Here is a 27455-nt window from a genome sequence, read left to right as displayed (position 1 = left end):
GTAAAGCTGCTGCCCGCAGCACCAGCATCCCATATGGGTGCCAGTTCAAGTCCCAGCTGCTCTAATTCCAATCCAGTCCCCTGCTAATGCACCCAGGAAAGCAGTGGAAGATGTCCCAAGTGCTTGGGCCCCTGTACCCGTGGGGGAGATCTGGAAGAAGCTCCAGGCTTCTGGCTTTGAATCAGCCCAGTTCCAGCCATTGCAGCCATGTGGGGAGTGAACCAGCAGATGGGAGACCTCTCTCACTCTCTGTCTCTCAGTCTCTGTCTCTCTCTCTCTCTCTAATTCTGCCTTTCAAATAAATAAATAAATAAATACTTCTTTTTTTTTTTTTCAAAAAAGAGTAAGAGTTTTAAATTAACCTCAAAAAGTCTTGCCATGCTACAATTCAGCAATTCTACTTCTATTATGTTCCCCAAAGAATTGAAAGCAGGGACTCAGATACTTATATACCCAAGTTCATGGCAGCATTATTCACACCTGCAGAAAGGCAAGAGTAACCAGTGTATCCACGCAGAAACCAAATGTGGTAGATATAATCAAGGGATTATTGTTCAGCCTTTAAAAAGGAAGCAAATTCTAACAGTTGCCACAGCATGGCTGAACTCGGGAGACATCATGCTAAGTGAAAAAGCCAGTCACAAAAGGGAAAATACAGTATGATTCCACTTCTAGGATGTACCTAGAAGACTGAAATTAATAAAGAGAGGATATGAAACCATGGTCGCCAAGAACTGAGGAGTCAGGGAAGGGGGAGATAGTGCTTAATGGGTGCAGAGGTTCATTTTGGATGCTGGAAAGTTCTAGAGATGGATGGTAGTGATGTTACCCAACAGTATGAATGCCCCTGATGCCACAGAATTGTACTCTGAGAAAATGGCTGCAGGGGTAAATTTTATAGTATGCATATTTTGCCACAGTAAAAAAGCCTTGCCAGTATTTTATAAATTGATTGGTCTTATGTGTTTCCACACTTCTCCACTCAAGAGAATATGCAGATAGATTTGGATGGGACTTGTTATAAAAAGTGTTTTGTGAACACTATTCAAATATTTTAAATTATATTAACTGTTTAGGAACATAAAATTTAACTTATGTACATTGTGAATTAACAGTAAATTAGTGGAGCCAGCGCTGTGGTGAGGTGCAGGTGAGGTGCAGGTGCGCTGTGGTGCAGGTGAGGCCACCGCCTGCAGTGCCAGCATTCCATATGGCTGATTCGAGTCCCAGCTACTCCACTTCTGATCCAGCTCTTTGCTATGGCCTGGGAAAGCAGAAGAAGATGGCCCAAGTGCTTGGGCCCCTGCACCTACATGAGGGACCTGGAAGAAGCTCCTGGCTCCTGGCTTTGGATTGGCACAGTACCAGCTATTGCAGCCATCTGGGGAGTGAACCAGTACATGGAAGACCTCTCTCTGCCTCTGCCTCTCCCTCTCTGTAGCTCTGCCTTTCAAATAAATAAATAAATCCTTAAAAAAAAAAACACACAATACATTAGCCAGGCTTGGTATATTACAGTGACTAGACTACCCTTTTTGGACAATAATTTTACACTTATAAATCACAAGCTTTCAAATACATTTTTGGTTAAAAATAGAAACTGGTGTGGCAGTGCCAGCATCAAATATGGGCGCTGGTTTGAGTCTTGGCTATTCCATTTCTGATTCAGCTCCCTTCTAAAGCACCTGGGAAGGCAGTAGAAGATGGCGCAACTGCTTGGAACCCTGTACTCATTTGGGAGATGCAGAAGAAGTTCCTGGCTCCTGGCTGTTGCAGCCATTTGGGAAGTGAATCAGTGGATAAAAGATTCTCTCTCTCTAACTCTTTCAAGTAAATAGATAAATCTTTTTAAAAAATACAAATTGGAAATTAAGGAACTACATATCTTATTTTTTTTAGATTTATTTCATTTATTTGAAAGGCAGAGGTACAGAGACAGAAGGAAAGAGAGAGAAAGAGAGAGAGAGAGAGGTCTTCCACCCACTGGCTCACTCCCCAGATGTCCACAATAGCTAGGATTGGGCCCGGCTGAAGCCAGGAGCCAGCAGCTTCTTCCAGATCTCCCATGTGGGTTCAGGGGCCCAAGCACTTGGGCCATCTTCTAGTGCTTTCCCAGATGCACTAGCAGGGAGCTGGATGGGAAGTGAAGCAGCCAGCTCTCGCACCAGCATCCATATGGTACGAGGCATCACAGGTGGCAGTTTTACCTGCTACACCTGAGTGCCGGCCCCAGAACTACATATCTTGTATTTTGTTTTATTTTTTCCAAGTTTATAAGAAGTGGAAAAATTCTTTTTTGTAAATCTTTCGACACCATAGCAGTAGCCAGGCTGACTTGGCTAGAAGCTGATGGGATGCCTCAGTAATTGCTAACAGGATGGCTGCCTTGACTCTGAGCAGCCACAGCCCCCTGTCCCTGTTCCTCAGTCCCTACCACAAACCTAGAGCACTCCGGGAAGTCTCCACTCTTACAAGCAGGCTTTTGTCTTCTTTTCTCCAGCTTCCCAAGTGCTCCCAGCATCTCCTTTCTCTCGCAAACCTCTTCCTGGCCTGGCTCCTGCCTGCTCCCAAGTGCAGTGGGAAGGGGGCTTTCCTAGGGGAAGTGTATCTGAGGTTCTGCCTGCCAAGACCCCTCATTCGATTTCCTGCCCACGACTGCTGTGCCTGCAAATCCAGGTAGCCCACTTCTGAGTCTTGACTCTGGAAGGGCAAGCATAGCTGAGCTGCTGGCCCCGTGAAGAGACCTCATGGCTGGATGGGAGACAAGCTGAGCCACCACGTGGGGAAGACAGTGCAGCTCTGCGGACTGCAGCTGGGAGTTTGCTGGAAGTCAGGTGATCCCAGCCAGGGAAGGCAGGAGGGAGTGTGCAGGATTTGGGAGCTCCTGCAGGCCTCTCCCATCGAGGCGGCATCTCCACCTGCTCTCGTCCAGCTGCTCGCCCCCTAACTCCTGCCAGGGTTGTATCAGCATCACACTGGGGGCCCTCGGTCCTCTCACTCCACACTGCCGGAGCTAAGCTGGGTGGGTGTGGCCTGCGTCCTGCACTGACTTCAGTGGAAGTCTTGAAGTATAAACAGCCCAGTTGTGAAGTATATGCCCAATAACACCAATTTGAAGTCTCTGGAGCCAGTGTCACCCCATCCAAAGCCATATTCAGCACCAAGCCATTTCCTATGGTCTTTCTTTTTTTAAAGATAGTTTATATACAGTTAGAATATATTTTCTTTTTTTTTAAAGATTTATTTATTTATTTGAAAGGTAGTTACAGAGAAGCAGAGGCAGAGAGAGAGGGAGAGAGAGGTCTTCCACCTGTTGGTTCACTTCTCAGATGGCTGCAACAGCCAGAGCTGGGCCAATCTGAAGCCAGGAGTTTCTTCTGGGTCTCCCACATTGGTGCAGGAGCCAAGAACTTGGGCCATCTTCTATTGCCTTCTCAGGCCATAGCAGAGAGCTGGATGGGAAGTGGAGCAGCTGAGACTCAAACTGGTGCCCATATGGGATGCCAGCACTGCACGCGCTGACTTTACCTGCTACACCACAGCACCAGTCCCTTCCCATGGTTTCTATGAATAATCTCATTTCATCTTCAAGACAGTGCTGTGATGTAGGCTGGATTTCCAGTCCTATTAGAGTTGAGGAAACTAAAGCATAAATAATTTGCCTACAGGGCTGGCGTTGTGGTACGGCAGGTTAAGCTGCTGCCTGCGCCACCAGCATCCCATATGAATGCTGTGTTCAAGTCCTAGCTGCGGCACTTTGGATCCAGCTCCCTGCTAATGCATCTGGGAAAGCAATGGAAGATGGCCCAAGTGCCTGGGCCCCTGCCACCCACATGGGAGACCCAGACTCAGTTCCAGGCCCCTGGCCATTGCCATCACTTGGCGAGTGAACCGTCAGATGGAAGATCTCTGTCTCTCCTTCTAACTCTGCCTTTCAAATAATAAATAAATAAATTGTTTAAAAAATTAACAACTGGCCCAAAGGTCATCCAAAGAAAAGCAGAAGAGCTAGGATACAAACAGAGGCCATCCTTCTCCCTGGCAACATGGGGACCCACTTTGGCAGGGGGGCTGCCTCATCAGCCCAGCAACCACGGCTCCCCAGCCATCCCCGTGGCCTTGGCCACTGTCTATGGTTCAGAATGTTTGGAAGGGAAGGGAGACTACACAGAACAGGACAGTCCATTCATGTATTCACTTATTCTTTCCATAAACAAAGCAAACCAACAAGTGGATGCCCGACACGTGCTGGGCATGGAGATGTCAAATACCCTGTCTGCACCACATCCTAGCACCTCCTCCCTTCTCCTGGAGTCCTGGGAATGACAGCTCTGCCTTCAGCACTCAGCCAAGGTATCCTCTCCTCCAGGAAGGACTGGGGCTTGTTCATTTCTACTGGTTCATGGTTGGCCTCCAGAAAAGTGCTGTTGGCTTAATGCATCTCTTATTGCTCCCTATGCCACCCTTGCCTCCAGATCTGGTGTTTGTAGCAGGTTGTTATGTAGGGATTGAAGAATTGTAGGGAACTGAAGGAGGTGGGGGGATGTTATTATTTATTTACTGGAGAGGCAGACAGATGTATAGACAGAGAGCAAACTCCCATCTGCTGTTTCACTCCTAGATGGTTGCAAAGGCTGGGGCTGGATCAAACCAAAGCCATGAACCAGGAGGTCAGTCCAGGTCTCTCATGTGCATGGCAGAAGCCCAACTACTTGAGCCATCACCGCTGCCTCCCAGGATGTTGTGCAGAATGTGGAACTGGGATCAGAGCTAGGATTTGAATCCAGGCCTTCTGATGAAGCATGTGAGTGTCCCAATGGGCATCTTAACTGCCAAGCTCCTACCCCTGGGATGTTTTTTTAAAAAGTGCAGGTGTATCCTGGGTTACATAAGGATGTATTTTATAAAGGTTTTAGGTACACGAACATTTTATGAATTAAAATCCCATATCTGGCCAGCGCCGCAGCTCAATAGGCTAATCCTCCACCTAGCAGTGCCGGCACACCAGGTTCTAGTCCCAGTCGGGGCATCGGATTCTTTCCCGGTCGACCCTCTTCCAGGCCAGCTCTCTGCTGTGGCCAGGGAGTGCAGTGGAGGATGGCCCACTTGGGCCCTGCACCCCATGGGAGACCAGGAGAAGTACCTGGCTCCTGCCTTCGGATCAGCACGGTGCGCCGGCCGCAGTGCGCTGGCCGTGGTGGCCATTGGAGGGTGAACCAACGGCAAAGGAAGACCTTTCTCTCTGTCTCTGTCTCTCTCTCTCTCACTATCTACTCTGCCTGTCAAAAAAAAAAAAAAAAAATCCCATATCTTATCGATGTCTGTTTTAAAGATAAATTCATTAAAATATTACTTTCCTAAAACACTGGCACCTAATACTTTAAAAAAATAAACTTCTTTCAGGAGACCCTCCCTATGGGAGGATAATAATCACATAACACCCTAAGTATTCTGATTTGCCTTCATGTGAAAAAGAATACTATTGGAACCCTTTGGCAAAACTAGTGATCACCTTGAATTTATAGATTTTTGTCTTCAATCTAGGGAGCTAAAATTAATTCTTACCTTTAAGTATATAGTTAAAATCAAAGGGAACTAAGTAGCTCAAACAAAAAATGAACAGCTCTCTGCAAATCATCCACCTATCTCTACCCTACCCAGAAGAAACCATGTTCAATTCTCTTTGGCTCAGCAGTTTTCTGATATTTGTGTGGAGTCAGAGCTGAGGCCCACAAGCCACAAAGCTTCAAGGAAAATATTCCCCAAGCCCTGTTGACACAGAAGGCAGAGTCGGGCTGAGTCAGCAGGGCATAGGGGGATCTGATTGTCAGCACGCTCACTGGATGCTGGGAGGACACACCTGCACGAAGTCCCCTGGCGAGACCCACATCAGACACCTTGAATGATGGTGGTATTCAGGTGGAGCGTGCTATGATTTTAGGACAAGTAAAGCAAGCCTGATGGAAGATCAGCAGAAGTCATAGGCCCCCGTGTCATAGTCATATGCTCTTTCATTGCTTAGATGTTCATGACCACCACCCCGTATCAGATGTGTGTGTGCTTACTTGTGCACGTCTTCTTATCTGGGTTAAGAGCAAATCCTTCACGACATCGGCAAACGTAGGAGCTGTCAGCATTTACACACTCATGTTCGCAGCCGTGATTTTCCGAAGCACAGTAGTCCACAGCTGTGGAGAATAAGACACATTCAGAATTTAAGCACAATCGCAAACAGAAGGAAGGAGAATGGTAGAATGGAAGCATACTTATAACAACTATCAATAAAGATGGTTGCCTCCCCAACAAGAGTATGGATGGATAAATGTGCAACCAAGGCCTCTGCCCTCTAAAGATTAAGACAGGATTCTAGATCAAATACTTCATACCAGAAGCTAAACTAAAGAACACATTATGGTTGTATTTAAAAGACCTGCAAAAGATCACAAGGCACACCTACACCTACAAACTGGCGAAAACAGACATGAGATGAAACCCAATGGTGGCAAGGCAGCATGGAAACAGTTACGACCATGGGTGACATTATAAATGGGACAAAACCCTTTTGGCAGGCAATTTGACAATGTTCTCCCTGGAAATGTGACTCAAAGAAGTATGTGGGAAAAAGAAAGGAATTCTATGCAATAGGTCTTCATAGCAGCAGTATTTACAATGACAAAAACATGTCTGGGAAACAAGATGAACATTTAATAAGAGTAAATCATTTAGTACTTATGAGAAAATACATTAGGCTATTATTAAACCCACAAATATTTACTGAGAACCTACTATGTGCCAGGCCCTGTTTTGGGTGCTGGGGATTAAAAAAATATCAACCATTTCAGTCCTCAAGGAGTTTATCTGTGGATGCTGATGGTGTTGGAGAGGAAAGGATAAAAATAAAATAAAATAATATGCAAATAACAGACTATTAGAAGATAGAGGAGCAGGTGTGGTGGCACGCTGGAATCCCCCATGAGAGCACAAGTTCGAGTCCAAGCTGCTCCACTTCTGATCTGGCTGCCTGTGGATGCACCTGGGAAGGCAGAGGAAGATGGCCCAAGTGCTTGAGTCCCTACCACCCAAGAAGGAGACTGGGATGCAATTCCAGACTTTGGGCTTTATCTTGGCTCTGTCCTGGCTGTTGCAGCCATTTGGTGAGTGAACCAGCAAGCAGAATATCTCTGTGTCTCTCTGAATTTATGTACATATTTCAAGTAAGTAAATAAATCTTAAAAAAAAAAAAGATGTAGAGTGTTCAGGAGAAAAATAACAAAAAGGAAGAGGGACTTGGTGGAGGGAGGCAGAGTAGGGATGAAATGAAAGTGGTCAGGAAAGACCTCTCCGAGAAGTGGCGCTGGGCAAAGTCTTGAATGAGGTAAGAGCCAGCAGCACACCTGCAAGGGAGCATCCGAGGCCGAGGGAACAGCAAGTGCTAAGGCCAGGAGGTGGGGATTTGCCTGGTACACTGCAGGACCCACCAAAGACCAAGGAGAAAGGTGGGAGATGAGACGGGAACAGATCTGGAGGAATCCAAGGACCAACACAAACTCTTTGTCCGCTACTCTGAGTGAGCTGGGAATCACTGGAGGGCTCCGGGCAGAGAAGTGCAGAACAGATCATAAGAGCAAATAACAGTGGGACAATGGACCAGCAGCTTGAAACAAGGCAAGGAAGCACCCTGCCCTACAGGTTCCATATGCAGCATGGTCCCGGGGGCACCTCAATTTCAGACTACTAGATACCCGAACTATGAGGTAATGCGTTTCTGTGACTCTAAGCCACCTAGTCGGTGGCACTTTGTTCTTGCAGCTCCAAGAAACTACTACACTGGGTATATGTTGAAGGTGGGGCTGATAGGATTCCTTGGGATTAGAGGGTAAAGAAGAACAAGAGAGGAATTAGGGGTCTGCACTGTGGCACAGTGGATTAAGCCTCCGCCTGCAGTGCCAGCATCCCCTATGGGCACCAGTTCCAGTCCCAGCTTCTCCACTTCGATTCAGTTCCCTGCTAATGTGTCTGGGAAAGCAAAAGATGGCCCAAGTCCCCAGGCCCCTGCCATCTATGTGGGAGACCCAAAAGAAGCTCCTGGTTTCAGCCTGGCCCAGCCCCGTCATTGTATGTTTGGGGAGTGAACCGGTGAATGGAAGATCTCTCTCCTGCTCTCTCTGGAATTTTGCCTTTCAAATAAATAAATAAATAAATAAATAATTTTTTAAAAAAGCATTAATTGAGACAGGGAATGTGCGGGGAAGCAGGTTTTAGGGGAAAGGTCAGGAGTTCCACATGGAGCATTAGCTAGCTGTGAACATTATAAACATGATGACATAATTATTAAGTAGGAAGAAAATTTAGTGAAAAAGTTATATATATATATATTGAAATTGTACATCCACAGAGGTTATATCCAGGCAAAATATAGCAGTCAGGCAGAGCCTGGAAATTATAAATAAAAATGCTTGCTATGTCCCGGTTGCAGGATTATGATTGGTATCTTTTTCCTTTAAAAATGTTTTCAGTTGGGGGCAGTGCTATGGTGCAGTGGGTTAAGCTGCCACCTACAGCACGGGCAACACATATAGGTACTGGTTCAAGTCCCAGCTGCTCCACTTCTCATCCAGCTCCCTGCTAATGCTCCTGGGAGGGCAGTGGAGGGTGGCCCAAGTGCTTGGGTCCCTGCTACCAACATGGAAGACACAGATGAAATTTCTAGCTTTGGCCATGCCTAGTCCTGGTCATTGCAGCCATTTGGGGAGTTAGCCAGCAAACAAAAAATTCTCTGTCTCTGTCTCTCTCTCTGCTTCTCAGTCTCCTGTAACTCTGCCTTTCAAATAAATAAATATTTTTTTAAAAAACGCTTTCATCTTAGTTTAGTGATTACTTTGCTGTGTAAGGCATCACATCCCACAATGGAGTATCTGGGTTCAATTCTAGGCTCTGCTTCCTGATTCAAACTTTCTGCTAATGCAGACCCCGGGAGGCACGAGTAATAGCTCAAGTAATTGGATCCCAGTCAGCTACCTGGGGAGATCTGGGTTGTGTTCTGGCTCCTGGGTTTGCCTGGCCCAGGCAAGTGGAGAGTGAAACAGAAGATGGGAGTTCATGCTCTCTGTCTACCTGCTTCTCCCCCTCAGTTCCTCTTTCTGCCCCTCAATTAAATAAGTAAATAAATTTTAAAACTGTTTCTCTGTGCAGTGTTTTAAGAGATATTGACATAAAATGTATAAATAATAAGGAAATAGATTGTAAAATTAATACACGTGGACAACTTTTTTCTTTTTCTTCTTCTTCTTCTTTTTTGTTTTTTTTTTTTGTTTTTTGTTTTTTTTTTTTTTTTTTTTTTTTGACAGGCAGAGTGGACAGTGAGAGAGAGAGACAGAGAGAAAGGTCTTCCTTTGCTGTTGGTTCACTCTCCAATGGCTGCTGTGGCTGGCGCACTGCGGCCGGCGCACCGCGCTGATCCGATGGCAGGAGCCAAGTACTTATCCTGGTCTCCCATGGGGTGCAGGGCCCAAGTACTTGGGCCATCCTCCACTGCCTTCCCGGGCCACAGCAGAGAGCTGGCCTGGAAGAGGGGCAACCGGGACAGAATCCGGCGCCCCAACTGGGACTAGAACCCGGTGTGCCAGCGCCGCAAGGCGGAGGATTAGCCTAGTGAGCCACAGCGCTGGCCACACGTGGACAACTTTTAAGAACCATGTATGGAGAAGACTGTGACACATTTAACACAGTAATAATATAAGGATGAATAGGGAAAAATAAAGATTTTTAAAGGGTAATGAACTGTGCTGTGTTTATTCTTTTGATCCCAGGCTTCATTACATTTTAATACAGAATATGGTTTTTGTAAATTTACCCTCTAAAGAACCCTAGTAGCCCCTAGTATTTGTGGGTTTTATACGTATGTCTTTGTGGTGAGAACAGGACTTTCACATTGTCTCAAGGTCTGGATGTCAGGAGCCGCTAGCCAGTTGCAGGGGTTGAGTCATAACATAAATATTGAGTTAGCACCAAATCCTTCTAAGTTCATTTCTCATCTTTCAAGAACTAATGGATTGTTAGACAAATTAATGATGACACTGGGGACATTGAGATTAAGAAGTACCAAGCCCTGGCACATGCCCCAGTCTGTGTGTCACAGGAGTCGGTCATGTTGTGGCCTGTATCAGCAGTCGGTGGTTCCAGCCTTCAACTTGCTCATGCTGGGCCTGACCCACTACCTTGAAAATCTCCCAGTTCCTGGCCGGCGCCGCGGCTCACTAGGCTAATCCTCTGCCTAGCGGCGCCGGCACACCGGGTTCTAGTCCCGGTCAGGGCACCAGATTCTGTCCCGGTTGCCCCTCTTCCAGGCCAGCTCTCTGCTGTGGCCAGGGAGTGCAGTGGAGGATGGCCCAGGTGCTTGGGCCCTGCACCCCATGGGAGACCAGGAAAAGCACCTGGCTCCTGGCTCCTGTCATCGGATCGGCGCGGTGCGCCGGCCGCAGCGCGCCAGCCGCGGCGGCCATTGGAGGGTGAACCAACAGCAAAGGAAGACCTTTCTCTCTGTCTCTCTCTCTCTCTCTCACTGTCCACTCTGCCTGTCAAAAAAAACAAAAATAAAAATAAATAAAAATAAAAAAATAAAAAAAAAAAAAAAAAAAAAAAAATCTCCCAGTTCCTGATACTGGTCTTTGCTGTCTGCCAGCCAGTTCTATGCCTGGCTACATACTTTTTGGTGTCCCCTGCAAGAGAGGAGCTCCTAATCTGACTTCTACGTTCTAGGACATTTATGTGCTACAATCCTGAGTGGTCAGGCCCCTCTTCCTGAAACACAGAAACAGACTGTAGCTCTCTGAGGCATCCCCTTTTACAACCTGGGGATGAGCCCAGTCATCTCTGTCTTGCAGGAGGAAAACCCATAAGTACTCTGGCCCCAATATTTAGACTGGTGAGAAACTGGAGGCTTTGCTTAAGATTTAAGTGTAAGCACGTACTCCAAACTTACCTTTTCCCAGAATGCTATAGAATAGAGTATCCAACGTCGGCCCAATTGTAAAAACAAGCAAACAAAGTTGTACAGAAGAAGCCCTTTTAACTGATCTACACTTCACCAACTCCTGATCAGTCAATATTTTCATTCCCTCTAACAATCTGGAACCTATTGCCCAGAGCGCAGTAAATGTTCCAGGTAATTGGAACACCTGTGTGCTTCCATTGACTGAGGTGTGCAACCATAAAATATTAGCTCTCAAAGTGTGGGCCATGAACCAGCTGCATCAACCATCACTTAGGAAGTTGTCAGTAATGGCAATTCTCAGGCCCCACCCCAGGCCTACTGAATCAGATACTCCAGGCAGAGGGTCCAGGAATCTGTGTTTTAACAAGCCAGCCAGGTGATATTGATGACTGCTAAAATTTGACAGCTTCTGTTATAAAAAGCCAAAGTTGTTTTTGTTTCCAAACCTACCCATGCTATTTGTAATACTGTTGTAATTAATTTGCATTTAATGAGAACCAATAAAATATGAGTACTTAAAGAGATTGAGTTAAAAAAATAAAAACTAAATTGAAAACTTTGCAAAGATTTCAGGCAATTCACTATCCAAAACTGTTATAAAACCTGGCATGTAAGAAATAAGTGTAAAACAGGAGTCACTGTGCACTAACTCCCCATGTAGGACCTCTGTCCTTAATGAGTTGCATTATGAGAGTTAACCATAAAATTAGTTCTCAAACAGTTTGTGTGTGTGCGTGTGTGTGTGTGTGCGAATTGTTGAATTCTTAGTATAGAGTTGGTCTTCTGTGTACAAAGTTAATTGAAAATGAGTCTTAATGGAGAATGAGACTGAGAAGGGGAGAGAAAGGAAGCGGTGGGGTGGGAAGGTGGGTATGGTGGGAAGAATAACTATATTCCTAAAACTGTACTTATGAAGTTTGTATTCCTTAAAAATACATTTTTTAAAAAAGAAATAAGTATAAAACACTGGGAAATTTGGGAAAGCAAGCATTTAATCTAGCAGTTAAGAACTAGCACATCCCATGATTCCTGGCTCTGGCTTCTGAGTTTAGCTTCCCACCTATGCAGTGATGATAGTTCAAGTGGGTGCCTGCCTTCCTCATGGGAAATCTGACTTGAATTCCTAGCTCCTGGATGATGTAGGCCTTTAGGAAGTGAACCAGCACGTGGAAGCATGCACACTCTTCTGCTCTCTCTCCTCCAAAAAAGAAAAAAATATATATATTGGGAAATTTTCATTAAAATTTACCAAGAGTCTGCCCTAGTGCTAAACACAGTCTTCAAATCCTTGCTTCAATTTAAAGAAACTCAAATAGAAAATAATCAACAATACATTATCAGTATGGTTTATACAAGAAAGATTTTAAACATCATACTCACATTTTTTTGGTCACATTGACTTAAAGTTAATTTATTTTTTTGACAGGCAGAGTGGATAGTGAGAGAAAGAGAGAGAGAGAGAGAGAAAGGTCTTCCTTTTCCGTTGGTTCACCCCCAAATGGCTGCTCTGACTGGCGTGCTGCAGCCGATGCACCACGCTGATCCGAAGGCAGGAGCCAGGTGCTTCTTCCTGGTCTCCCACGCGGGTGCAGGCGCCCAAGCACTTGGGCCATCCTCCATTGCCTTCCCGGGCCACAGCAGAGAGCTGGACTGGAAGAGGAGCAACCGGGACAGAATCCAGCACTCCAACCAAGACTAGAACCCGGGGTGCCGGCGCCGCAGGCGAAGGATTAGCCTATTGAGCCACGGCGCCAGCCTAAAGTTAATATTTTTAAAAGTCATTTTAATTAAAGGTATATCTGTCTTAAATAAAAATAAAATGGCTAAAGTAGGTTTAGATATATAGTTTTTTTTTTTTTTTTTTTTTTTTTTTTTTTTTTTAAGAATAATTCCCCTTTTTGAATGGTATTTTCCATTATCATCAAGATGGCTTCTCCTGGGCCTTGGTTCTCATTGCTGCTTCTGTTCTTTGTGTGCACAGCTCTCTGGGGAACTGAGGAGCAGAGGAGTGATAGATAAGGCAGGATTCTAGCATTCCTGGGTCTGAGACCCTGGTATGCAAAACTCCCCCACCTAGATGTGAGACCCACCCACTGACTCCCGCCAGAGCAGATGAGACCAATGGTGTGGCAGTGGGACATGGAGGAGCCCACGTCCAGGTATGTGAACCTCAAAGTTGTTTAAAGGTCAAGAGAGTCCCAGCCCATTCAGTTCTGACATGCTTTGCCAAATGTTTTGGGTTCTTAGCATAACTACTTGGCTGCAAAGCCATGCTTGTAAAAAGGGAGGTCAAGGTTAGGGGACAGATATATGGAGGTGACCTCTGTGTGTAACTCGGCAACAGCTTTATTGTTCCAAGTCCTCATCTACTTCCACAAAATCCTTTCCCAGCTCTTTCTGGCTTATTACAAGTGGAAAGAGCACAGTAATGTTCTGGCTGCAGCTCTTCGGCCCTCTGGATCACAGAGTCCTAAGATTCCCTGAGCCGGAAGTCCATTGTGCCTCATTCAGTCTCTGCCCAACGGGTGAGAAATCACTCAGCCGCCTGCAGGGATTACCAATACTTTGGTGCAAAGTAATAAAACCTGAGATTGACAGTTTCCGATTTATAATCTGGTCACATTCCAAAGTTTTCTCAGCAGGGATCAGCCTGCAGACACGGGGTATTTTAAAGAGGCACATTTGGACTCTAAAGTTTGCGGATATCAAAGTAAGAAGAAGCCACGTTGTCATTTAGAGAGATGGTAGAACCAATTCTCTTGCTAGGCGTATATTAAAAGACACACAGAGTCAGTTTCAGTAAACCTCTCCTCTCCAAAGCAAGACTGGCTTTCTATATGCAGGATTTGAAAACTCAGGCAGAATTCCTTACTGATTTTGATAATAACAGAGCAGTCTTGTGGGCTGTATTGCATCCCCTCCACAAATTCGTATGTTGACGCTCTAACCTCTAATACCACAAAATGGGACTCCATTTGGAGATAGGGCCCTTAACTCATGATATCCCATTGTCCTATCTATAGGAAACCTACAAATACTCAAATTGAGCAACTAATCCACCAGTTATGTTAACTCTGAAATAACAATGACGTTGTTGAAATGTTTGCAGAATTGTTAACAGAGGGCTTAGGGAGTTAAAATGGTGTTTAAGTTAAAATGAGGCTGTGAGGGTGGGCCTAATCCAATCTGACAGTGTCCCTACAAGATGAAATTTGGACACAGCAGAGAGACATCAGTGATCACACATGTACAGGATATACCCTATGAGGACACAGCAAGAAGGCAGTCACCTGTAAGTCAAGGTCAGAGACGCCATCGGAAACCAACCTGCTCACCTCTGACCTTGGACTCGCAGCCTCCAGAACAGCAAGAAAATGCATTTTTGTGGTTTAAGCTGCCACCTGCAGTGCTGGCATCCCATGTAGGTGCTGGTTCGAGACCCAGCTTCTCCACTCCCAAGCCAACTCTCTGCTATGGCCTACGAAAGCAGTAGAAGATGACCCAAGTCCTTGGGCCCCTGCATCTGTGTGGGAGACCAGAAGAAGCTCCTGGCTCCTGGCTTTGGATCAGCCCAGCTCCAGCCATTGCAGCCAACTGGGGAGTGAACCAACAAATGGAAGACCTCTCTTTCTCTCTCTCTGCCTCTGCCACTCTGTAACTCTGACTTTCAAGTAAACAAATAAAATCTTAAAAAAAAAAAAAAGATGCAATTAATGTGTATCAGGTTTTTGTCTATGAAACACCATAATGGAGGTAATATTATTAATAAGCACTTGTAGCATGATTTTAAGTGCTTTATACATAGCAGCTCATTTAATTCTCACAACAACCATTTGGGGTAGGTACTATTAACCTCCTTACAGATGATATAACTGAAACAGAGAGAGGTTAAGAGACTTGTAAAATGTGGACATCAATAGTACTTAGCTCTTGGGGTTGTCGCAATATACACAGAGTATTTCAAATGCATCCTAGTACTCAGTAACAGACAATAAATGTAGTTCATATTTTTATCACACTCCTAATCAGGGAAGGTTGATTTTGAAGATTAAGAGATATCCAAATGCCATTCATTTGTTTCACAACCATTTACTCATCAATTACTGTGTTGGGCTTTACACTAAATCCTGGGTGGTAAAGACAAGCAAATTGCATCCTAAGGAAGATAGAAGACGGGGGGACCAGCGTTGTGGCACAGTGAGGTAAGCTGCCACCTGCAAGTGCCCATTTGAATTCTGGCTGCTCCACTAACGATCCAGTTTCCTGCTAATGCACCTGGGAAGGCAGCAACAGATGACCAAGTACCTGGGCCCCTGCCACCCATGGGGGATACCTGGTTGGAGTTCCTGGCTCCTGGCTTCAGCCTGGTTCACCCCTGGCCATTGCAGCTATCTGGGGAGTGGACCAGTATAACTCTGCCTTTCAAATAAATAAATAAATCTTAAAAAAAAGAAAGGGGAAGAGGAAGGAGGAAAAAGGAGGAGGAGAAGAAGGCGGAGAAGGAAAAAGAAAGGCAGCACGCGTAAGCCAAGCTGTTAGTGATGACCTCTAGGAAGTGAAACTGGGAGAAGCAACTTTCAGGCTTTGATTTGTATGCATTCATTCTCCAGCATTTTAAAAAATAAGCAAACAGCAATTAAGAGGGAAAGATTTTTTTCTAAAACACCCGAATGCTTGATTTTGGGATCAGTCACTCACCATCGGTCAATGAATTAGGAAAACATGCGTGTTGCAAATCCACTTTGTGCAAAATGATCAGGACAAGTACAACTCCAAGGGCATACAGTCCACATGGACAGGGGAGACGCAAACAGATGCAGAACACGAGGCAGGCAGTGACGCCAGATGAGTAAGGACAGCAGAAAATTCACCCTCAAGGATGTAAAGTGGTCTTTGAAAAAAATGCAGTTTTGGACGGCAACACACATAGCTTTGGCGGCAGTGGCTGAATCACAAATTCAGGGACTCCCAAAAGCACAAGGCATGTTTCAGTTAGTGGGCAACGCAGTGTGGACCACCTGAGCGTGGAGATAAATCCTGTACTGTCAGGAGTGAATCGAGGAGTCAGGGAAATGGGACTCTGGCAGTTGAATTAAACATTCCGCTAACTCAAACATGTGGAAATGTTGTATAAAAAGTCCTCAGTCAGTGGCTAAGAACTGCATCCCCACGCTGGTCACAGCCATAACTCTGGGGTGAGTCATGGGCTAGAACCACTGCTATGAAGTGTGGAAATGGAAAACGCTTTGCGATGCTGCACCGGCAGCTGGACTCGGCTAATGTCTACCAAACATTTCCAAATGAACAGTTCAGACCAGCTGTTACCACTCTCTCAGCACCCACTCTCCAACCCTTGAACCCTGACCTTTACCCTCGATTACTGTCAATGGCCTCCTGGTCTTCTTCGTGTTCCTCCCGCCTAGCGTGAGGGCTGGCATAGAGTGTTCTGAAATGTTTGCTGGAGTGAATCAGTGACTCAACTCGATGGCCTTCTCTCTAAAATCAGTTCCCTTTGGCCTTCCTGGAGCATGACATTAACACGGATCCGGCCTGGAAAGTCTCTTCCCTGTCATATCCCATGCTGTCTGACTCTCTCTCTCCCCCGCTCCCATCCTTGCCCTCAGCACCTTCCCCCACTCAGCCTGTTCTCTCTGGCATGTTTTTCCTGGCCCCACTCCTTCCTGCTCCTTACGGGTGACTACAATCCAAGGCTTAATTCCTTGGTCTCCTCTTGCTCCAGACTGCTCGGATATCCAGGAAGTGGTGATGATAATAACAGGTATTGTAATAATAACGATGATAAGTGTCTTATGTACACTGGGAACTTGACTTAAGACCCTCTCTAACCCTACAAAGTCCTGTGATGTAGGTGATAGGTAGGAAGTCAGAAATTAGCGCGCCTGTGCGTGTGTGTGTGTGTGGGGGGGTGCTAACGGAAACAAAGCTTCAGCCTCAGAAGCTCACCTTGGAAGCAGCCCAGTACTTTACGGTACAAAGTCTTGCCCCCACCCTGATGACTTCACAGGTGGTCCCAGCCTGCCCTCCAAGGAAAGCTCCCCAAGAAAATCCTCTGCCCAGCACTGAGGCGCCACTCTGTCTGATCTGCCCAGTGTCAGGTGGGCTCCACAGTTTGCTAGCACTGAGTAATGAAACCTTGGGAGGAATGTTATGTAACACACTGAGCAAACCCTTTGTCCAACAGAAGAGGGAGAGGGGAAGGAGGAACAATGAGAAGAACTAGACCCCTTGCCCTTATAAGCCCCAGTGTGACTACAGACTGCATGCTCGGCTCTCAGCTCTCTCCTGAGCCGCCCACCTGGCCTGCCAGGTGCATTCTCCCCATTAAACCTGTATCCTTGCTTTCCCCAGTCTGAGTGACTGGACACTCGCTCAGATTCTGTCTGGAGAGGGGCCCATCCGTTTTGGCAGATGCCCTAGCCTATTAAACCTTGCTACCTTGCCTCCCACTCCTCTCTGTCTCACATCTGATTTTTTTCTTGCATGAAGACAAGAACCTAGTCCACCCATCTCAGTTAGCATAAGTATTATTATTCTGCATTGTGGGTGAGAAATGTGAGGGTCAGAAATTAAATGACTTAAAGGCACCTGCCTTACACGTGGCAAGAGATCTGAGCCCAAGCCTTACTGTCTTAAAGGTCCAGACACTTTAAAAACAAATGCATGAATGTTTGAAATGGAAAATAAACGGGATTAAAATGCAGACAGACCTGGACTCCACTGCCTCCTGACTGCACCCATGGGCCGGCCCCTCTCCCCAGCCGGTTCATGCTGTGCTTTCTGCTTCCTCTGTATCCTTGTCAGCGTCCTGCCCAATGCCAGATTCCCTTGCCTGAAACTACTCATTATCTTTTCTAGAATCCCTTCCTATCACTCATTTTTTAAAAGATATATTTCATTTACTTGAAAGACAGAGTGACACAGAGAGAGGGAGAGACAGAGAAAGAGAGAGAGAGTGAGATCTTCCATTCGCTGGTTCACTCTGACCCCAGCCCTGGCCTTGGCAGCATTGAGGGAGTGAACCAGAAGATAGAAGATCTCTCTCTACCTCCCCTGCACCCTACTTCCTAGTTGCTCTGCCTTTCAAATAAATAAATAAATCTTTAAAAAAAAAAAAAAGGACTGAGCCATAGGCATAAACGGGGAATCATCTTGGACCCCCGAGGATGTATGGTCACCCCATGCTGCCCACCCACACAGGCACCCACAGCAGCTGCCAATGGAACAGGTCCAGCATCCCGGCCAGCTTCTGCTCTACTGTAGATTCTCTGCTCTACCGGGCACCTGGCATCTCCATCTCAGACGGTCCCCTCTAGACTGAAGCCTGTTTAACTTCCGATTTGGCATCCTCGCTAAGACAGTCTCTCCCTCATCTGCCAGCACCCAGGAGCCAGTTCCGCCCCTGCAGGGCCAGCCCAGTGCTCCTGCTGGGACTGCACACCTTCAGTCTCCCCCCACCCCCCATCATTACCCTTACTATATCACTTGGCTCAGACTTGGCCAGTAGTTATCCTTCCTTCCATGGCCTGATCTCCCAGCCTAGCCAACAGGAAGCCTCTCTTCTCTGACCTTTCTCAGCCTCTGCCGTGTCTGTCATCTGCTCTGTACTCAGCACAGCCCCACTGAGCAGCAACTGACCTTTCGAGAACTAATCAAGGCTGCTGGCTCTAGGTAGTTCATTTTCACACTCTCAGCCTCTCACCAACCATGTGCTTGGCAAATCATTGCAAAGGACAGTGGTAGTGGTGGCAATGAGGATGACGGGACCATCTGATGGCAAAGACTCAGGACATATCTGGACTCAGTCTCTCCCATTTTTCTACTCTTCTGCTGAGATCCTCTCCAGGGAAACTCAGGTGTTCTTAAATGCTTAGAAGCAGGAGCAAGAGAAATGCCCAGCTCTAACACACAGCACAGCACACCCCAGCTCCCTGGCAACCACGGTTCCTCCCACTCAGGATCGTGCATCCTCAATAAATGTTAAATCCCAAAAGTTACAGCAAAATCCTTAGAGACATAAAGGTTCTCAACTACTCCCGGAAAATAAGGAAATCATAGCTGGGTTTCCCAGTATCTCCAGTTTTCCAGGAGGACTTAAAAAAAGAAGAAGGGGCCAAGGTGAGTCCCCAGTCCCATCTAATTCCTGCTACCCACATGAGCTCTGGATTCTCCTTTTTCCTACCCTCACCTGAATCAACAGGACACCTTTGCCCTGTATCCTAAAGCTTGGCCATAGCATAGGGGCCCAACTTCCTTCTGACTCAACAGTACCTGGAGTTTCTGCACATGTAACAACTGGTAATGGAGAAAGAGCAAGTGATTAAACAGTTGCAACACCAGCAGCCCATATGGGAGAACTGGTTCAAGGCCCAGCTGCTCTGCTTCCAGTCCAGCTCCCTGAAAATGCCCTTGGGAAGCAGCAGATGATGGCTCAAGTACTTGAGTTCTGCCATTCAGATGAGAGTCTCAGATGGGGTTCTTTGTTCCTGGCTTCAACCTGGCCCAGCCCTAAATGTTACAGCCACTTGGGGAGTAAACTAGTGGATGGGAGAGTTCTCTGTCACTCTGCCTTTCAAATAAATTAAAAAAAAATCTTTAAAAAAAAATACATAACTTGGGGCCGGCACTGTGGCATAGCAGATTAAGCTCCCACCTGCAGCACCAGCAGCCCATTATGGGCTGCTCCACTTCTGATCCAACTCCCTGATAATGCACCTGGGAAAGCAACAAAGAGTGGTCCAAGTACTTGGGCCCCTGTATCCACATAGGAATCTCAGAAGAAGCTCCTGGCACCTGGCCTTGGCCTGGCCAGACCTGGCCATTGAGGCTATATGGGGAGTAAACAAGAGGATAGAAGACCTCTCTCTCTCTCTCTCTCTTTCTCCTTCTGTAACACTGCCTTTCAAATAAAATTTTTTTTTTAAATTTAAAAAATACATAACATGGGGCTGGCACTGTGGCACAGTAGATAAAGCCGCCTGCTGCAGTACTGGTATCCCATAGAGGCACCGGTTTGAGACCCAGCTGCTCCACTTCTGATCCAGCTCTCTGCTATGGCCTGGGAAAGCAGTAGAAGATGGCCCAAGTGCTTGGGTCCCTGAACCCATGTGGGAGACCCGGAAGAAGCTCCTGGCTTTGGATTGGCCCAGCTCCGGTCATTGCAGTTATTTGGGGAGTGAACCAGTAGATGGAAGACTCTCTCTCTCTCTGCCTCTGCTTCTGCCTCTCTGTAACTCTTTCAAATAAATAACCTTTAAAACAAACAAAAAAATTACATAACATGACATTTTGTTAGTCATTAACAAAATGGAAATATTTATATAGGGAACAGTCTGGTAGGAATTCAATAAAAGTATGTTATTTGTATAATAAAAATATAAAGCAACATGGTGTCCACATGTTGGCTTTCTTTTTGCCAGTGTTAGTGGATGTGGTACCTTACCACTCTGTCGTGGTCGCCAGTGGCTGATCAAGGAAAAACTAATGAAAGCTATAGGCCCAGGAGACCAGTTCCTTCTGTGGCCCTCAGGTGAGGGTGGCTTTTGACCCCATCAGTGTGTAAAACCAAACAAACCCCACGATCCTCTCATCACTCCCCTGCAAATAGCAGACTACCACCTTTTTGCTTTGTTGCTTTTTTCCTTCTACATCCTGTTAAGAAGCAAAGTGTGGTGGAAAATATAAGTCGATGGGCAAAAAAATAAGTACAGAGAGAAGCAAGACATTACAGGACCCTTGACAAGGGGATGTGGATCCGAACAGCATTACAGGGGCTGGTGCTGTGGCACGGTAGACACTGGCATCCTATATGGGCACGGGTTCACATCCCAACAGCTCCTCTTCTGATTCAGCTCTCTGCTATGGCCCGGAAAAGCCATAGATGATAACCCAAGTGTTTGGACCCCTGCACCCATGTGGGAGACTCTGAGGAAGTTCCTGGCTCCTGGTTTTGATTCGGCCCAGTTCTGGCTGTTGCAGCCATTTGAGGAGTGAATCAGCAGATGGAAAACCTTTCTCTCTGTCTCTCCCTCTCTCTGTAACTCTACAAAACAAAACAAAACAAAACAAAAAAAACCAACTCTCAAATAAGTAAAATCTTAAAAAACAAAACAAAACAGGCACTAGAAAACTTAGGTTCCAGTTCCAATGCTGGTCAGGTCCTTGTCCTTCCAGACCTTCTCCTTCCTAAGTATCCGGGACAATTTATTGAACATGTATACTTGCCAGGCATGTTTGTTGGGGTAAAGACCATGGAATTTATTTATTTATTTATTTATTTATATTATTTATTTATTTGAAAGACAGAGTTAAATGAGGGAGTAAATGAGAGAAAGAGAGAGCACACACTGGTTCACTCTCCAAATGGCCACAACAGCTGGGGTTGGGCCAGGCCACATCAGGAGCATCAACTCCACCTGGGTCTCCTGTCTCCCTCATGGGTACAGGAGCCCAGCAGTTGGGCCACCTTCTGATGCCTTCCCAGGTGCATTAGCAGGGAGGTAGATCCAAAGTGGAGCAGCCAGGACTTGAACTGGTGTTCACATGGGACGCCAGTGTCACAGGAGGCAGCTTACCCGGCTTTGCTGCAACGCCGGCCCTGAGGCCAAGTAAAGTTGCAATGGCTTTGTAGACAATCAGAGAGTTCCCACACACATATTAGGGATTTGCTGCCTGTTCTGCAGCTGCAGAGAAGTATTATCAGATGGTACCTCCACCCCTCCCACCTGTCACCGCAGGTCCTCCTTCTTGGAGGAGGGCTGTCTTTGAGGCGCCACTCAGCACCTGCACCCATCACGCACAACGCACGGGCTATGTTTGAGCCAGGCCTTCCCACACACATCTACCACTTCCTTTGCAAGCGCTGCAGAGACAGACACTTACATTTCCACAGGTTTTCATACATAATGCCTTTTGCTGAGGCCCCGGCATGAGAAAATGCCGACTTCTGCCATAACTGAGATCTTCACAGTTCAAATTCTGTGTTAACCACTGGACCACAGAACGGAGCGTTTTGCCGGAAGCCACGGGAGAGTAACCGGAAGTGGCGGCGGGGCCTGGCGAGCCTGCCCCGCCTCCTCGCTGGGCGTGGCTCGCCGTCCGTGCTGAGCAAGGCTGCGGAGATACTCACCTACACACTTCTTCCCGTCCTCCGCCAGGTTGTAGCCACTGTAGCACTGGCACACAAAGGAGCCCGGCACGTTCACGCAGAGCTGCTCACACGCGTGGTCCTCCGTGGCACACAGATCCTGGACTGGGGCAAAATGGCAGCATTAGAACCTGGCCCCTGGCGGTGCCTGACGGGCTGCACTCTGAGAACTCTGGAAGGGTTCATTCGTGATCGTAGCAGGACGTTTGGAAAACAGAGAAAAACACTTAAAAGGAAATCCACCCGTAATCCTCCCACGCGGAGGCAAGCGTGGGTCTCACTGTGGCGATTTTTTTTCTCCAGGTGAGTGTAGTAAAGCATAGATTTTCTCAAAGTTGGACTTATTCGGCACCTCTATGGGCGGCGGTAAGTGATGTTTAATTCACATCAGTTTAGATTTTCCTGGGTCGGTGTGAAGTGCTCTGAGAACACGTGGCTGGCTCTGGGGAACCAGGCATTCCACTTGTTCCATCGGACTCCACGCCTAAGCTGTGGAACGTGAAGCGCTTCATGATCGCTTGCACTGATTCACCCCAAGATCATCTGGCACCGTCTTTGACATTTTGCAGATAGGGCAGCTGAGGAACCGCCACCCCCAGGGAAACAGGGCAAGTCTAAAAATAGCCCCTAACTCCCAAGTCTGCATCAATCATCCTGGACATACTTTCCCTGATTCCATTTGCCTACCAGAGGCTCTTGCAAAATACTCGTCGTATTCTATTTATTCATCCCAGTAACCCAAGAGGAAAATGAAAACGCTAAAGGAAGTTAGAGAGAGGACACAAGGATTCCCAGGGAGAATCAGATACACAGGGATTGGTGTTCTTGATGTGGGACAGGCAGGTAGTTTAGGTTGGCTGAGCTGGAAGTCAATGCAAGCCCCTATATGTAATTCTACCCTCCTACTTGTCAATCAAAATGCCCCCTTTCCTGGGATGCACCTGCTTCATCTAGGACCTCAGTGGGGGATGCCATGAAAATACGGAGAGTGAGCACCGTGTGGAACTTGTAGAGGTACCACATAATTCCCAGGTGACTTCATGTCTGGAAAGGTACCACCCCCACCCTCTTAAAGGAGGCTACAAAGGGACTCTCTTCCACCACAGACCACAGCTGGAGGTGCCACTCAGGTACCCTGTCTCCCCTCCCCCACCCCTTCTCTCTTCAAATAACCTGCTGGCCCACTGCCCACTCATGGTGGGTACTTCTCTGTGTGGGGCAAAGCATGATCATGCATGTATGTGTGTTCACTTCCTCAACTTTTGAATACATTTTGTTATTACTTGGCTCACCTTCTGTATGTCTGCAATGAGAATGCTTGTCTGGTACAAGACAAGAGCCTGGAGGAAAATCATTCCAGCCCATGGCCACATCAGTCTTATGTTGGCCAAACATTATTCTGTATCCACAAAGTGCTGGGCTCTGGCTCAGTACTCACATGCAAGGCAGGGACGCCCTTACAGGAACGCAGCTGCCACAGCGGAGTGGAGACGACATCAGAGACTAAAAGGTTAAAGACATCTTCAAGCCACCACTGACTCAGGCCTGCCTTGGCGCAGACAAGCCGACCTGCAGACACCGCTTCCCAGTACAGAGAACAGCCTGGGTGCTGTGTGACAGCTAGCTAGCTCTACCAGCGATCTTACCATTAAAATTGGAGAAAATCAGAGCTCGTGAAAGGGACTAACTATACTAAAGAGAATCTCCTCTGGTTAAAAGCTGTTACTCTGAGAGGTAGGATAAAAATGCAGTGATATAGAAAGTTTGATTAACCCCTGACTCCAATAACCACACTTTAATATCATCTCCTAGATTTTGATTTTCACAGGTTATTATGCTTTTAGATAAATATAAACTATCAAATTGATACAAAGATAAATGCTGAACTGATTCAGCACCTCTATTAAATGCATTAAACAATTTTTAAAAATAAACTCAAAGGCAAGCATTTAGCCTAGTGATAAAGGTATTGCTGTGATGCCCACATCTCGAATCAGAGTGCATGGGTTTGCTTCCTGCTAATTAACGCCTGGGAGGAGTGGTGATGGCTCAACAAATTGGGCTCCTGCCACCCATACAAGAGACCCAGATTGAGTTTCCAGCTCCTGGCTTTGTATGATTTTGAATTTCCTCACAGAAGCTTAAAACAAGAGCTTTTTATAATAATGGAAAAAATAAGTATATTACAAAAGAACTCTTTTGAAAGTAGCATTTCAAAAGCAATGAACCAAGACCTTGAAGCCACAATCTTTTTTCCAAAAGACTTCCCCCTACTACCGGGGTTTGCTGAAAGAGGCCATGAACTTGATGTTCCTTCCAGGCTGGGCTGGGGCACTTGCAGAAGAGTCCGTGAGTTAACTACAAGGTTCTGATAGAAGCAGCAGTGCCTGGCCCCAGCAGTCATTAGAACCTTCAGGGGCCTTTTGTGAATCTGATGCCAAGTCACCGCCCACACTCCACCAACCCCATCAGATCAGATCAGCTCAGCGTGGATTCCGGCAATGGTGCCTGTTCAAGCTCCCAGAAGTCTCCAGCATGTAGCCAGGCTGACAGCCACTGAACCTAACGGATAACAAGGCCCTGTGGTCCTCACAGGAGAAGGCAGAGCTGTCATCTCCTTTATAATCTAAGCCAGCCGAGTTTCCTGTTGGAAGCAAACTTGAGCGTGACTGCTGCTCTTTCTCCCCTCTCTACATGGCTAAAACAGGCCCAGACGAGGGTGCAAAGTTAGAGGAGCAAGAGGGACTACGGCCCGACGACGGCCCACATTCCAGAAGAATCATCCCAAGAACGGGAGGCTGCCAGTTGGCTCCTTGTGGCCTGTCCTTTCATACTGCTTTTAGAATGTTCAGGATTTACGGCCAAGGGTGATTTGTACTGACCCAAGGGAAACCATTGAAGGATTAAGCTAATTAAACAAAGACAAAGGAATAAATACAGACTGGGTTCTGACAAAACAAGTGTGTTGTTTTCCTGGCAGTGGCCACTTCCATTTGAAACAAATGCAGATGTTTTTTGGATGATTCTTTGTACTTTTGAAAAACAGCACTTCTTTTTCTCATAGCCTCCGAGGATTTCCCTGAAGGGTGATAAAACCAACCATGGGGGGATGGGAAAGACTTTGGATTCAGAGACCCCATTACCCTGACACAGCCTTCTGCCTTCTCTACCTGCTGACTTCACTCACCGCCCAGGACTTCAGGCAAATGTCAGCTCATCCAGGAAGGCTTTTCCAAGTGACTGGGCAGCAGACTTCTTCCTCTAGTTTCCTGTGGCACAACCTTCAGGCCCCAGTCCAGCATGTACGCATTAGTCCCTGTTAGTAAAATGGCCCAGTCTTACCTGTGGCACCATCTAGTCCCTAGGCTCCAGCTTGGGCTCTGGCCCCCGCTGCCATTGCTGGAAGCCAGGTGACCAGATGGTCCAACCACAGATCCACAGGTGCCAGCTCCACCCCCACTCTAATGGGATTTGCTGTTCCTACTTCCCTAGCAAGGGAATTTAGGGAATTAATCCCTAGCAAGGTTTTAACAGGACCTGTTCCTGAACACTTGCTCTCTCTCTCTCTCTCTCTCTTACACTCCCCTCGTCTCTCTTACCCTCTCCCCCAACCCGTCGGGCTACCCTCATCCTTTCCTCTAACTCTGGTGTTTGTGTGTTTTGTGGCAGCCTTACAGTCCCATAGTACTGCAAGGATTGATGACATTTCTTTCTGCCCCATGAGAGTTAGGAGCTGCTCCTGGTTTTGATTCCCTAGAGCCTAGCACAGTACCCTAGTGCATGCTGTTAGTACTCCATTGGTGTTCCTTTGATGAATATCACTGTTTGAACAGTGACAAAAGCCTGTAGGCCTGCCCCCCCCCCAACAGGTTGCTCCTCAAGTCCCAAAAACACTCTCCTCCATCAATAGTGGGGTCCTGGGAAGATGAGTGAGATGGGGACAAAATTCTCTCCAAGTCTCTGTTCCTCTTACCCTCATCAAGAGGCAATCCCATGCCAGGATTACAACGACATCCGGGAGGCAGCCTACAGCTTGCAGATACCACAAAAACTGTCCTGATATTAGGGCCCCTGTGCCTTGCTATCCACTGCATCCCTGCTACCTAACACAATGCCTAGCACATTACAGTTGCTCAACAGATGCTTGTTGAGGGGACCAGTGAACAATATCCTTAATACATAGACACGGGGCTATCAGGTGTTCCTGACCTCTCTCTCTTACCTAGGCTGCAAGTTCGCTGACAGCCAGGTCTGTCTCTCATAGCCTCGGTGTTCCTCATGGTACCTGTGTAATACCATGCATTTGACATGCTGATATGACTTGAGCCTCCCTTCCTGCCCAGCCAAGAGCACTGTCTCCTGGGCAGAAATGCGAGAGTGAGGAGGAACCTGCAGTATTCTTTAGTTCCCCTTGAGCAAAGATAAACTTTTAGATTAGCTGATTTTTACCCTGGTGCAAGAATGGCAACAGAAACTTGAAGTCAAAGGGCTGCTCCCTCTCATGCATCCTTCTGAGCAACCGTGGTGGCTCCCCAACTGGTCTCCTTGAGTCTATCCTAGCCTGCAGACCCCCCAGCAGCCAGGGCAATCTGCTCCCACTTTTCTTCTGCTTAAAACCCTTCACGCGTCCCACTGTTCTAGGACAAAGCTCAAAATCTCGAATATGATAGAGTATCGCGTGAACCTCCCCCTCACCTCTCCTGTCTCAGGCTGTTTTCCCTGTTTTTTCTCTGTTTTCTCTGTTCCTTCTACACTGTCCCTCCCCTTTCTCCAAATTGAGCTTTCTCATGCACCTCTGCACATACCATGCCTACTACCTAGAATACTCACACCCCTCCCTCACTTCCTTTGCACCTATCTGGCTCCTATATCCTTTAGGGTTCAGCTTAAAGGCCACTTTCTCAGGAAATCTTGCTGGGCTTTAGGGCTTTGTAGTCCTAATCATAATCTCCCTTTGTAGTCCTCACTACAATTAGAATTCAATGCTGAATTTGAAGTTGACTGTTGCATGTCTGTTCCCCCGGCCACGCCAAGGCAGTTTTGTCCTCGACTCCTTCTCTTCATTAGCATTCTAGCTCAGATACTCAGCACAGTGCCTGGCTGGTGATCAAGTGAAAAAAAAAAAAAAAAAAAAGAGTGTGATTAAACTAATTTGTTCATTCATGAAACTATTCAAAGTGCCAGGAAAACAGCAGCCAATAAAAGAAGTTAAAACCACAAATCCCTGCCTTCAGAGAGCTCACAGTCTAGGAGGAGAATCGCTAGCAGGCTGGAGTCAGCTCGTCCTCACTCACAAGG

At 46.8% G+C, this 27455-nt stretch overlaps 1 protein-coding gene across 5 annotated transcripts in view; it reads right to left on the bottom strand.

The window, feature by feature from the left end:
• Nucleotides 1-27455, bottom strand: part of MATN2 (matrilin 2) — a 153597-nt gene that overhangs the window by 41540 nt on the left and 84602 nt on the right. For all 5 annotated transcript variants that reach the window (XM_070075336.1, XM_070075338.1, XM_070075335.1 and 2 more), the window contains exons 5-6: nucleotides 22140-22262; nucleotides 6066-6188 (exon numbers count right to left, since the gene is read on the bottom strand). In XM_070075336.1, coding sequence (XP_069931437.1) covers nucleotides 6066-6188; nucleotides 22140-22262 — 246 coding nt within the window. The remainder of the gene's footprint in view (nucleotides 1-6065; nucleotides 6189-22139; nucleotides 22263-27455) is intronic.

This window comes from Oryctolagus cuniculus, chromosome 6 (assembly GCF_964237555.1).
Source record: "Oryctolagus cuniculus chromosome 6, mOryCun1.1, whole genome shotgun sequence".
Classification (NCBI taxonomy): domain Eukaryota; kingdom Metazoa; phylum Chordata; class Mammalia; order Lagomorpha; family Leporidae; genus Oryctolagus; species Oryctolagus cuniculus.
This window is presented reverse-complemented; position numbering and strand designations above follow the sequence as displayed.